Source organism: Phoca vitulina, unplaced genomic scaffold (assembly GCF_004348235.1).
Source record: "Phoca vitulina isolate PV1807 unplaced genomic scaffold, GSC_HSeal_1.0 scaffold2, whole genome shotgun sequence".
Lineage (NCBI taxonomy): Eukaryota > Metazoa > Chordata > Mammalia > Carnivora > Phocidae > Phoca > Phoca vitulina.
In genome coordinates, this window is record NW_022589705.1 from 74,022,736 (window position 1) to 74,035,559 (window position 12,824).

At 51.6% G+C, this 12,824-nt stretch overlaps 1 protein-coding gene across 3 annotated transcripts; it reads left to right on the forward strand.

Moving 5' to 3' along the window:
• The first annotated feature begins 6,068 nt into the window (after positions 1–6,068).
• On the forward strand, positions 6,069–10,949 carry CUNH1orf216 (chromosome unknown C1orf216 homolog). 3 transcript variants are annotated; one of them, XM_032387977.1, is made up of 4 exons: positions 6,069–6,236; positions 8,060–8,214; positions 8,575–9,268; positions 9,827–10,949. In XM_032387977.1, exon 3 carries the CDS (start codon positions 8,580–8,582, stop codon positions 9,264–9,266), a length of 687 nt encoding a protein of 228 aa, XP_032243868.1. In that variant the 5' UTR covers positions 6,069–6,236; positions 8,060–8,214; positions 8,575–8,579; the 3' UTR covers positions 9,267–9,268; positions 9,827–10,949. The 3 variants fall into 3 exon arrangements, 2 of the variants coding, with proteins under 2 accessions (XP_032243868.1, XP_032243859.1); XR_004297491.1 differs by lacking the exon at positions 8,060–8,214 and having other exon boundaries at positions 8,575–9,334; XM_032387968.1 differs by lacking the exon at positions 8,060–8,214.
• Positions 10,950–12,824: the final 1,875 nt, after the last annotated feature.

Below are 12,824 nucleotides of genomic sequence, written 5' to 3' on the forward strand. Positions count from 1 at the left end.
CTCAAACCACCCCCCTCCACCCCCCTCCTGCCCCAGCACCAAAGGCCAATCGGTCTTCCTACTACAACTCCCTTCCCCCTTCTGAGCTGGGCAACCTCTTTGCCCAGGATCTCCCACCTCTCCACATTTAACACCCACAACAGATTTGTTTTCTGTGTGACAGGGTAATTATGATCTTGAGGCCAGGAGGCCCAGGGGCCAGTCTGAGGATGGTCACTTCAATCTGGTTCTCCTTGTTCTGCTAACATTATTGATTTTTAGTTTTATTTATTATGATGATTTTTTTTTTTTTTTTTGATCTGGCTCTGGTAACGTGAGGTGTGGACGCTAGAAGGCAAAAACAAATTTATTCTTGTCACAATTTATTGCTTCTCGAAACCACCTACCCACCCAACATTTTTTTAAAGATTTTTTTTTTAATTTTAAGTACAATCTACCTCCCAACGTGGGGCTCGAACCCATGACCCCAAGATCAAGAGCTGCATGCTCTACCTTCAGTCAGGCGCCCCCACCCAAATATTTTTTTTTAAATCTACTGGTTTTAGCATCTCTACTTATCTGTCTTCCTTCTCTCCCCTAATCCCCAATGTTCTCCCTAAGATTGTTCCAGGAATCAGAGCCAGATGTGGCTGGAGGATGGGGGCTAGGGAAAAGAGTGTGGACAACAAATAGGATACCTTTTGTTAGCAGCCATTAATTCACCCAGCAAGCCTTTATTGCATGCCCTTTATCTGTAGGCTATTTCCAGGCTGAACCCCCAAACCCTGCTTCTTTTTCAGTCTTTCCCCTGGGTCAGTCCTGAGATGGGTCAAGCGATGCGCCTTTTTTTTTTTTCCTGCATCAGTTTCTCTGGCTGTGAAATGGGTTTGAGAAAAACCTGACCAGGAAGATTTCAGAGAGAGTGAGGTTGAGATTGGGTGGAGACAATTCAAAGAGCAAGCCTGCCTGACCTGCAGGCTACTAAAGGCCTCCCTGATCATCATCTTGCACTCTACTTGCTGGCCAGGAAGAGGAAGGGCGGGCTGGAGGCAATACATTAGGAGTAGGAGGGGGCGCTCTGAGCTGCAGGGATTGCCATGGGAATCAGCTGAGGCCAAGGGTGATTTGTGGGGCCACGTTCCCTCGGGCCTGTTTTCTCTGTGTGTGCCTGGAGAATGAATAAATCATTGTTCAGGGGTGGGATGCAGCTGCCGGGCTCCTCCCCTCGGCACATGCCCCGACTCCAGCTCCTCCATTGAGGGCTGCTGGAGCAGAGCGGTTTATACACCCAGCTCCCCAAATCCTATTGAGGCCTCCCCCTCTGCACGAGCCGCCGGCTCCAAGCCCATTCAGCCAGGCCCTTTGTGCCGGGGGTTAAGTGGTTACATGTGGGGGGCACCCAGAAAGGACCTGTCAGACCCTGAAAGGCTGTGCTGATACGCGCCCTCCTACTGATGAATGGGGTGGGTGGAGGAGAGGTGGGAGGCCAGAGGGTGCGGTGGCGGAGAGGGCATGGGGATTATGGAGCCCACAGAGGCAGCTGCTAGGAAGGGGGTAGAACAGGCACTCCCTTCTCTCAGTCCTCCTTCCCATCAGCTTCTCTAGCCCAGTCCCTCTGTTGTGGGTTCTAGGATTTCCCACAGCCTCCGGGACCTTGGATTTGGCTTTCTGGTCTCGTGGTGGAAGAGGGGTTTGGAAGAGGCCATTTACCACTTGGGCGCACTGAAGAGAAAGAGTCTATACTACCTTTCATTCTCCCAGCAGCTCCAAAACACCCCCTCAGTTTCTCCTTGCCCCCTTCAGAAGGGGAGGCAGGGATGGTGAGTGGAGGGATTTGTCTCCTAGGTTCTTATGGTGCAGGGCATTTGAAATTATGCCCCATCCGAGCTTTAAAAGCTTCCTGGGAGCCTCCTCAGGAGCCATTCAGGGTGGAGGGTTCAGGGAGGAGACAAGATCTCCATCTGGGTATACTACATAGATTTTGTTTGGGGGGGGATAAAAGATTCCAAGGCTAAAAAAAAAAAAAAAGCTTTGAAACTTCTGTTTGATGTACCCGCCCCCCTCATTTTACAGCTGAGAAAACAGCCATATCGGGGGCAGGGAATGGACATGTTTTACCTAAAGTGATGGCACAGCAATTTCTTTCTTTCTTTCTTTCTTTCTTTTTTTGTTAAAGATTTTATTTATTTATTTGACAGAGAGATAGAGAGAGAGCACAAGTAGGCAGAGAGGCAGGCAGAGGGAGAGGGAGAAGCAGGCTCCCCGCTGAGCAGGGAGCCCGATGTGGGACTCGATCCCAGGACCCCTGGATCATGACCTGAGCTGAAGGCAGATGCTTAACCGACTGAGCCACCCAGGTGCCCCAGCACAGCAATTTCTTGATAGAATAGAGTGGCGCTTTACCTTTAAGAGGCAGCAGAGAACCGGATGAACAAAACAACCAGGTCACCAGCTTTGTAGGCCTTCTTTCCCAGGATGAGCTAATTCTGGGGAATGATTTTCCTTCTCCTTTGCCTTCAGGACTCTCTGGGACACCAAAGGTCCTCCAGGGCTGTACCTAGTCTTGGGAGTCCAAGGAACAATGTTCACAATTACAATGTTATTTAACCATGTTCAAGGCATAATATCTTTATTTACTCTGAAAAGTTTAAAATGTTTTGATTTGCCTAAGTTCCCAAAGCCATGTGGGGAAGCTGGCAGGTGCTATGAGCTCGGGGAAAGAGAAGAAAGCAGGTAGCAATAGAGCTTGTCCTCCAGGGCTAGAGGCCTGTGCTTTGTTCTGATAAGAAAGCTTTGAGGGCTTGCTCAGCTATTTTCCTGCTGCCTGCAGGATGAGGCTTAGGCTCCTTGGAATGGTGGTCAAGGCCTTTCACAACTGGGCCAACTTTACCTTCTAACCTCATCTCCTACCTCCATTTCCCCTCAAGCTCCAGTCACCCTGACCACACTCTGAGCATACACACCACATAGAGTCTCCTCGGCCTTCCCCCGCTTTCTCTTGGGGAGCTTCTATTCATCCTTTAAAGCCTGTGAAGGCTTTCCTTACCCTCTTTTGTACTCATTCCTTTGACCCACTTTTTTCTATTTCCCTTTCTAAACAGGGAGTCACACAAGGCCCCCATCAGTCCTGATTCTGCTCTGAATCCCCAACACAGCAGGTGACATGAGGAGAGCACTCTGCTGGATGTGAGTGAAGGGACAGGAAGGGGCAAAGTCTTTGAGGTTGAAACACCTTGATTCTACCCCCACCCCTTTCTTCCTGGGAGTACTGACACTGAGAAATTCTCCACCTGGAGAGGAACTCTTGCCTGTCCTATATCCTGGGGTAGAAATACCTCTCATCTCCCTTGTCCCCTTGCCTGACGCTCTAGGCCCTTAGGACCTGGATCTGGCTACTCACTGCTAGCCTCTCTTGGCTCTGACATCTGTCTGCCTGCCAGGATGTCTACCCAGCCTATCCGGGCTGCTACTGGCCATCTCTGGTGATTTCTATGTCCCTGCCAATTAAGTCCCTGAAATCTATGTAGCTAGGTGGACACTTTACCGCTCTACCTGGAAAGACTGATTCCTTGGCATCCTGACTGTGGAATCTTCTGGTGAATGAATCACAGACCTCTGTACACCGGCTTTTCTGTGATCATGCAGACACGGACGCCCCGCCTTCCTGGGGCTTTTTGTTCTCAAGGCTCCCGGCTTTTGAAAAGTATGGAGTGCCCAGGACCACAGTCTGAGCACTTGCTGGGTTAATTATACAGTGCTAGAGCATCCCACCCAACTTTACCCTTGACTAAGAGAAGAGAGGCTGCAATCTGATGCCCTTGGAATTCACTTGACCTCTCAGAGATGATGTTATTTAGAAACAACTAGCTTAATAGAACAAAGGAAAGACTGACTGATGACTCAGCTAAGCCAGGCTGTCTGCTGCCCCGCAGAGTACAATAGAGGCTCGAAGTCAACGATCAGTACAGAATTCTTTGTCATCTGTAGCCAGAATACATATGAAGTGGCAGAGGTAAGTGTGGCACGCTATGTGATCGTACCTGATGACTTTCTCCCAGAGTTTACTTCCTGTCTCCACCATTCTAGCCTCTACAGGTCAGCAGGTTTCAGCGTCTAGGGAGGAATGTTTCTAATGAGGGAACACTAAGATGATTCCACTGCATTTCAAAGGAGGTCACCGTGTAAACTGGATTGATAATGGCTACCATGGGGAAAGAGTTGCTATTCCTTAATGAGGGCTGAGAGGTATATGAGAGGGACCCCTGGGTCACCACCTTGTGCTCTTGTATTAATCAGGATTCTTTGATTGCCAGTGAAGGAAATTCCACTCAAGTTAGGCTTGGCAAAATAAGGGCCTTATTGGAAGATATAGAAATAGGCCTCAGGAAGTAGGGACTGGAACATCACCAGAACTTCCGTCTTTTGCCTCTGCTTCCGTGCATGAGCATTATTTTCTCCTACTACAAACGGACTCCACTTGGCAGGGAATGCGATTGCTGCATCCCTACCCGTATGTCTTCCCTGCTTCGTCTTCCTTTTATTTCAGAAAGTCCCAGAGAAGGATGCTAACTCACCTGGAATGGGGTTCCCATCTCTGGACTCATCAGGCTCCCTTTTGGCCCACATGGTTAGATCTGGGAGAGATGGGGTCCACAGGAGAGGCGGGGAGGAGCAGCTCTGGGCCCACAGAACAACTAAGTATCTGACGTAGCTGTGTGACACAGGAAGATCTGCACAACTCTAGACCACCCAGGCTCAGAGTGGCTTTAGGAGTGAGGATCTGGGTCACCTCATTTGGTCACCTGGCTAAAGGCAAAGGGAACTTGAGTGGGGTAAGGGAAAAAGGAAGACTAGCTAGGGTTCAGCTCCTGTGTAGAAATGGGGCTGAGGTCTAAAAAATAGCAAAAGATGGAGAGGGGGAAAAAAAGCAGCAGAAAGAGATGAGGGAAAGACAAGAGTATTTTAAATATATTATGATCCAAAGATGAATCCCTGTTAGTTTTATTTTGTTTTTAATGGGGGGAGGACATGAAAAAGGTTGTAGCCAGTTGCTTGCTTTACTTGGTAAAGTAGGGAGTATGGAAGGGACCTCCTAGAATCTCACGTGGGTGCCCTGAGGGCTAAATTTGCCCCAGTCTCCTTCCTAGGGCTGCCTTAGGCAAAAACTTAATTTAAGAAGCCCTAACTTCCCTCACACCAGCCAGTGTTTTCTTATCATTAGGGTCAGCACCAACTCTGACCCCATTCTCTCTGATTGCAAACCGAGTCCCAACCCTCCTCATCTCCTCCTAAGAAGAAGGGAGTGAGGGGGATCAGGCTTTGGTAAGTAGAAGCTGAGAAGAGCTCACTGCACAGACACTATGGAGAGGTTCTCTGCCCTGCAGGGAGGAGGGTGCCTGGGCCTAGGTGCAGGACAGGAGACCCAGTCCTGTCCCAGAGCAGATTTTCTTTCTTCTCTTAAAACATAGCTTTCATTAGGTGACTTTAATGAAATAAGCACAAAATGAATATGTCATTTCAAATTGTGATAGATGCAATGAAGAAAAGGAACAAAGTGCCCTGGGATAACACAAAAGGGGAAATGAATCTGGTCTAGGAGGTCAGAGAAGGTTTATCTGAGAAGAGAGCTGAAATATGAGTAAGCCGAGAAGGGGAACAGAATTTCAGGTAGAGGGAACAGTGTGTGCAGAAGTCTCATGGCAGAAAGGATCGTGAGGCCCAGCTGCAGAGATGGAGGGCAGAGGATGAAGCTGGCTCGGAACCCTGTGGCTGCCGCCTTAAGGATTTACCCCGCAAGAGGGAAGCCATTTGAAAGGCTTTAAGCAGGGGCTGGTGACATGATCGGATTTTCATTTTGAAAATGTCACAGTATCTGCAGTGACGCAAAGCGATCCGAGGGACCCAGTGGATGCAGTTAGAAGATAAACCCGACCCGGCAGGCGTCGGTCGAGGCTGCAGGAGGCGGGGGAGTCGGTTCGGGCGCTCGGGCTGCACCGGCCGCTGGCTCGGCGGAACCCCGAACCGGCCCACGTGGGCCCGGCCGCCCCGCCCCGCCGCGCTGACGCCGCCCGACTCCGGAGTCCAGGCCTGGGGCTGGCCGCGCCGTCCGGGAGCCCCGCACCCCACGCCCCGCCCGCCGGGCTGCCCAGGCCGGGCCGAGGGACACGCCCCCTCCCCCGCCAGCCCCGAGGGACGAGTTCCCGCCACGGGGTCTACGGGAGCAGAGCCAGCCGCGCCGGGGCGGGCGCGTCCAGGCCGTGAGTCGGGCCCGGAGGGGGGGGTGGGGGGCCCGGGGGGGGGGGGGGGGTGTCGGGGGGTGGGGTGGGCTGTCGCAGCCTCCGCCCAGCTGCCTCCTATGGGGAGCTTAGGGAAGGACGGTCTCTATCCTCTGTCTCCTGGGGAAGTCCCCTCCCGCAGGACTAGGCAGGAAGGGAGGCCGCCTCCCCCACCATTACTGAGACAAGCGCCCCCACCCGCCCCATCCCCGACCCCGGCCGACTACAGATTAGCTTGGGGGGAAGCCTGATCCTGGGGTGTCTGGGTTCCCATTTCACCATCCCTGAGAACCCCGTGGGCCTTAGCACCACAGCCACCGCGTCTGAGCTTTGCCTTGTGGCCCCGCCCAGCTTCGGAAAAAGAGAAAACAGTTGGGCCGGGGAAGATCTCCAAGACTGCTTAGAGGGATGGGAGCGTGTAGGTCACTAAGGGACCGTCCCTACACCCCCAGGACTTTTGCCCACTACTGAATGTAGGGAGGGTCCCTGCCACCTATAAAAACCTCTTAGTGCTTGCTGTACTTACACTATCCCTCACTCTCACTGATCCCCTATTTTTCTAATCCTAGCACTATGAGGTCAGTAGAAATCTCTTGTCGATTCAAACCCTAATTTTGGTAAGAGGTGCTTATTGGGGAGGAAAGAATGCTGTGATATGCCCTCCCTCTGGGGCCTCAGGATGGAGCAAGCTAGGGGCGGGGCACAAGATAGTAGACACAGAGGGAAGAGGGCAAGGTCAGAAGAGAGGCTTGTCAATGGGGGGCGGGGCGGGAGGGGGCGCTCCCTGGGGCCGAGGGGGGAACTGAAGCCCGGTCTTCCAGCCCTGGGCAGCCTGCAGTAGCCTCCTGCTACTCTTGGCTCCCTCTTCCCGAGCATAGGTAGCCCACTGCAGTCCCCCTCCCCCATCACTCCCTCAGCAACTGTGTACTGACAGCGGCGTAGAGCCAGGCTGCGTGCTGGCCCCGGGGGTATGACCGAGGATATGCGGAAGAACTCCACGGTTAGTCAGGGAGCCACATGTGCAAGCTGCTATCACAAGATAGTCCAAAACCAAAACAAACCCCAAAACGACTACATAGAGACATCTACTGACCATCAGTTATGTTCCAGGGCCAAGGAACAAATACAGAGAAAGCAGTGTGTACCGGGGCAGTGGGGACCCAGGGGAAGTGCATAGTTAACGGTGCTTAGTTCTGTGTGCTGGGGGAGGATATCAGGAAGGCTTCAGAGAGGGGGGATATGAGAGCTGGGTTTTGAGTTTGGAAAGGAATTTGCTGGTGGAGAAGGGAGGAGCTTAGAGGCCAGGGGAATTGTTGTTTTAAGATTTTATTTATTTGACAGAAAGAGAAACAGCGAGAGCAGGAGCACAAGCAGGGGAGCAGGGGGAGTGGGAGAGGGAGAAGCAGGCTTCCTGCCGAGCAGGGAGCCCGATGTGGGACTCGATCCCAGGACTCTGGGATCATGACCTGAGCCGAAGGCAGACGCTTAACGACTGAGCCACCCAGGTGCCCCAGGCCAGGGGAATTGTGTGAAGTGAAAGATGGCACTTTCGGAAATTTCTGAGCAGTTTGGGGTGGAAGAGGCCAGTCCGGAGGGGTGAGCAAGGGCCAGCTGAAGCACAGCCTTGTAGGCCATGTGGAGGTTCAGCAGTTTAGAGAGGGCACCCAGAGCTGTGACAAATCAAGTTTACCTTTTTAACTGGAGGCAGGGAGATCAGTGAGAAGGCTGTGGCCGTCAGTAATCCGGGTAAGAAATGACCTGAACCAAGTGAAAGTGAGGGTTGACGTCTGTCCATACACACACAGGTTTTTACGAGGAAGAACTGTCAGCATTTGGTGGCCAGTTGATGGGGGAGGAAGCTGAGTGAGGAGTCCGGGCTGCTCGTAGGTTTCTGGCTGGAGTGACTGAATGGAGAGTGGGCCATTTTGCTGAGGACGCTGGAGCAGGAGAGCTGGTTTGGGTATGTAGAATTTGGGAAGCCTATGGTTGGTTGCAGAGTTGGACAGCATTTGGATCTGGGCTGGAGACACATCTGAGAGTCACCAACACCTGAAGGTTCTTAAGGCTACAGCAGAAGATGAGGCCCTCTGGGGAGACATGCACAGAACGAGAAGACAAGCTGTCTCAGAGGGCTGAGAAAACCCTATGCAGGAGTCTGAGTCCACAGAGAAAGAGGAGGAGAACCACAAAGGAGGTGTTGCCAGAGGGAAAGGGACTGAGACGGCCTTGCCCCAGCAGCTGGGTTGCCATGACTTCGGACCCCAGCCCACCCCCCAACCCCCGTCCTGCTCTAACTCATTCTTCTGCTCCCCCTTTACAGACCAAATGTTTGCCATCCAGCCAGGGGTGGCTGAGGGCGGCCAGTTCCTGGGGGGCCCGCCGGGAGTATGTCAGCCGGAGCTCCAACCAGACAGCAACTCTAACTTCATGGCAAGTGCCAAAGATGCCAATGAGAACTGGCATGGGATGCCAGGCCACGTGGAGCCCATCCTGATGCAGAGCTCCTCTGAGTTGCCCTCTGACAACCAGGTCTTCCAGGCCCCTGGGCTCCCCGAGGGGGAGGTGCGCAGCCCACCAGAGGGGGCAGAAATCCCCGGAGCTGAGCTTGAGAAGTTGAGTGGTGCCAGCCCAGCGTGCTCCCCGCTGGAGGACAACGGCTACGCCAGCAGCTCCCTGAGCACCGACAGCCCCAGCAGCAGTCCTGCACCTGCCTGTGGGACCCCTCGGGGCCCGGGCCCTCCAGATGCCCTTCTGCCCTCGGTGGCCCAGGCTGTGCAGCAGCTGCAGGCTCAGGAGCGCTACAAAGAGCAGGAGAAGGAGAAGCACCACGTGCACCTGGTGATGTACCGCCGCCTGGCCCTGCTGCAGTGGATCCGGGGCCTGCAGCAGCAGCTGGTAGACCAGCAGACCCGTCTGCAGGAGAGCTTCGACACCATCCTGGACAACCGAAAGGAGCTTATCCGCTGTCTCCAACAGAGGGCAGCCCCATCCGGGCCCCAGGAGCAGGGCTAAGGGTGTGCCTCCGCAGGGGAGCAGGGGTGTATGTCCATATTTGCAGGCATGTGTGTGGTTGTGCACAAGTAAGTACATGATTATTTGCTGGTATGAGTGCAGGTAAGCAAACGTGAGTATGTACGTGCTAACATGTAGGCAGATGGGTCCAGGCGTGGACCTATATGTACACACAAGCTAACTTAAGTGCAGGCCTGTGTGTGTGCACATATGTGTGTGTATGGCATGTATGTGAGAGGGAGTAAGTTTGTATATGTACGCACGAACAGGTATCCAACAATGTGCATATATGTGCATGAGTGAGGAGATACATGCAAAAGTTGTGTGTGCGTATGAGTGAGTTTGAGTGAGTGTGTAGGCTTGTGGTGGGTGTATATGAATGTGTCTTTGTGTGTGCAGGCCTTTGTGTGCAGGTGCAGGCATGGGAAGTGTGTAGTAGGAGCGTGTGTGTTCGCAGGCAGACTCACAAGGAGGTATATGCAAATACATATTCAGTTGCTTATGTGGGGCATCCACACGCTGTGTTACCCGTTGCCAACCTAGCCTTCTTCTCTCCACAGGGTCCCATTGCTCCGGAGAGAGGGCTGGCTGCAGTATTTATCTGAGGGTTGTGGCTGATCCATTCCCCTGAGACTTCCCAGCCACCTCTCCACCCTCTCCCCATCACTCCTCTCAGACTTCGCTCTGCTAAGGCTGTTGTCCCTGATGGTGGATTTGCTGTGGACGAAGTGTGGTGGCTGCTCTGGCCTGCCATGGCTTTTTGGCTACAGTTTTGCCAGGGCGACTGGTAGAGAATGAGTATGAGGGAGGGGAGCTGGGGTTGGTGATCGGCACTGTGGCAGGGATGGTGGGGGTGGGATCAGAGAAGAAGATAAAGTCCCACTTGAACTCTGCCTTGGGGCACATGGGAGATGGGGATGGGGAAGATGACAGTGGCAGAACCTTGTGAAGAATAGGAGAAAGGGAATTCTAAAACATCACTTGGAAACAAACCACGCTTCTCCACGGCAAAGGAGCGGTTGCAGACCATATTGATTTAAGCTTCTGATGAAAGCGGATGTGCACTTATACGCTTGCAAGGAATGGATGACGTGCTCCAAGACTGCTGGGGGAAAAAAAATCTCACTTTCTTCTCTGTGCCTCTACTTGCTGTCCCTTTCTGGCTTTAGCAACACTGGATGTTCAATTAGGTTGGTCTGTTTTCCTGAAATCAGGCTGTCTAGGCCCAGAGGAGCCATAGTCGGCTTTCCAGGGTGGGCAGGGGGCAATGTCAGCCCAGCCTCTGGAAGCTCTCAGGATGCTGGGTCATAACCCCTTCCGTCACTGCATGGTCTTTTCAGTGGGGGTTGACTGGCTCCAGCAGAGGCTCTGTGAAATGGAGAGTGGGTGAATTCTGGGGAGAAATAAGGACTAAGGTAGCCAAGCTCTGTGCTTTGCTTTTGGGAGCCATGAGGATGCAAGATCCTGATGGGTGAGCAGTGGCATGACGCTGAGTCTCCCTATCTGCGAAATGGGGGTGCTCTTCCTCTCTCTAAAGAGTTCTATCCCTGACGGTGGGTGAAGGGCATATTAGTGAGGTTGAAGCAATGGTCCTGGGGACTTTTGTGTCCAGCCCTTGCATGTTGAGTATGAACCTGGCCTCTGGGCCAAGCCAGGGTGAATAAACTGGGGCAGAGAAATGCATTTCTTGAGTTTGTGTTTCTATTCTACCCATTGTCTGGTGGCCTCTTTTCCACACCGTGTGAGCTGCCCTTTTGAGCAGAGTTCTGGGCTGGGAGCTAGGAGACAGACGGGAGGAAAGACAGACGGGAGGAAAGTCACTGGGGAGGAGTAATTCAGCCTGCTGTGGCTGATGGGGGTGACAAGAGGTTTCTCCTCAGGGGCCTCTTGGTCTGACAGGGGCGACTTGGCCTCAGCCTGAGAGCCCCGTATGGGATTGCCCTTGTCCTAAGGCACCTTTGGGCCTGAAGGTTGGGGGGGGCAGTAGGCACTGATGGTGAGGGATACATATGCTCTCTCCCTCCCCGCCCCCACACTCCTACTTAACCCTGCCCTAGAACCACCACTTCCCTGAAGGGTGCCCTGACTGCAAAAGACTTGAGTTAGGCTCCTCAGATGGTGCTGACAGATGTGGTTATAGTGCATGTCTATGCCTTCAGATATTTGCTGTGCCAATCTAGACTAGACCTTTTCTTTTACATGGGTTTGTATGATGGCTTAATAATTAGTTTCTCAAAAATTCACTGTATAAAGAAAGGTATCTATTGCTGCATAACAAATTACCCTAAAACTTAGGGAATTAAAATAATACACGTTTGTTATCTCACGATTTCTGTAGGTCAGGAATCTCTCACAAGGCTGCAATCAAGATGTCAGTCTAGGGTCTGTGGTCTTATTTGTTGGGAACATTCAGTTCCTCGAGGGAGGTCATTTTCAGTTCCTTGCCATGTGGGTTCTTCCAACATGGCAACTCACTTCATCAAAGCATGCAAGCCAAGAAAGTGATAGAGTACTAGCAAGACAGAGGTCATTAGTTTCTGCAACCTACTCATGGAAGGGATAACCCCTCAGTGTTGTCATATTCTATTGGTTAAAAGCAAGTTACTCAAGGGGCGCCTGGGTGGCTTAGTTGGTTAAGCATCCAACTTGTGATTTCAGCTCAGGTCATGATCTCATGGGTCATGGGATTGAACCCCGCGTGGGGTCCATGATCAGGGAATCTGCTTGAGATTCTCTTCCTCTGCCCCTCCCCCCCACTCGCTTGTACGCACCTTCTCTCTCAAATAAATAAATGTAGAAAAAATAAAAAAGCAAGTTACTCAAAGGGAGGGTATTATATAAGACTAATTACCAGGAGGTAGAGGCTGCCTACCACAGAAGGCATTTTTTGATTGATTAAATAAAGGCATATTTTTTTATTGGTTTTTAATTATACAAATAAAAATTATGTCTCCTTTTATAAATTGAAACATTTCAGAGAAATCTAATGTCCCCCTGTACTTCTCCCCAACAAGGTTTATATATTTTAAACCTCACAAAGTATACTTTTCACTGAAACAGTGACCCAAGGTATTTTTTGTTTGTTTTGTTAAAGATTTTATTTATTCATTTGAAAAAGAGTGAGCGGGAGGGAGAAGGGGAGAGAATCTGAAGCGGACTCCATGCTGAGTGCAGAGCCCAACTCAGTGCTCGATCCCAGGACCCTGAAATCCATGACCTGTGCCAAAATCAAAAGTCGGCCTCTCACCAACTCAGCCACCCAGGAGCCCCAAGGTATTAATAATTCTTAATAATTCTTGTCACCTTGACATTTGCCATTTAAACAGAAACAATACTGAACCAGTTTTAACAAATTCCACTTATTAAGGGATGGCATTCTAGCAAAGAGTTATATAGCTAAATGCGAATAATTGAAAATTAATAAAAGGAAACCTCATTTAAAAGCAGCAGGGAGGCCAGAAGGGGGAGCTCTCACCCACTATCACTCCCAGTCAATTGCATAACTAACAGGAAGAGACTACCTTGCATTCCCAACAGGAAGAAGCAGATACTTCGCTG

Coding starts and splice junctions, on each gene's coding strand:
- CUNH1orf216 (XM_032387977.1), top strand. CDS start 8,580: ATGTTTGCCATCCAGCCAGGGGTGGCTGAGGGCGGCCAGTTCCTGGGG.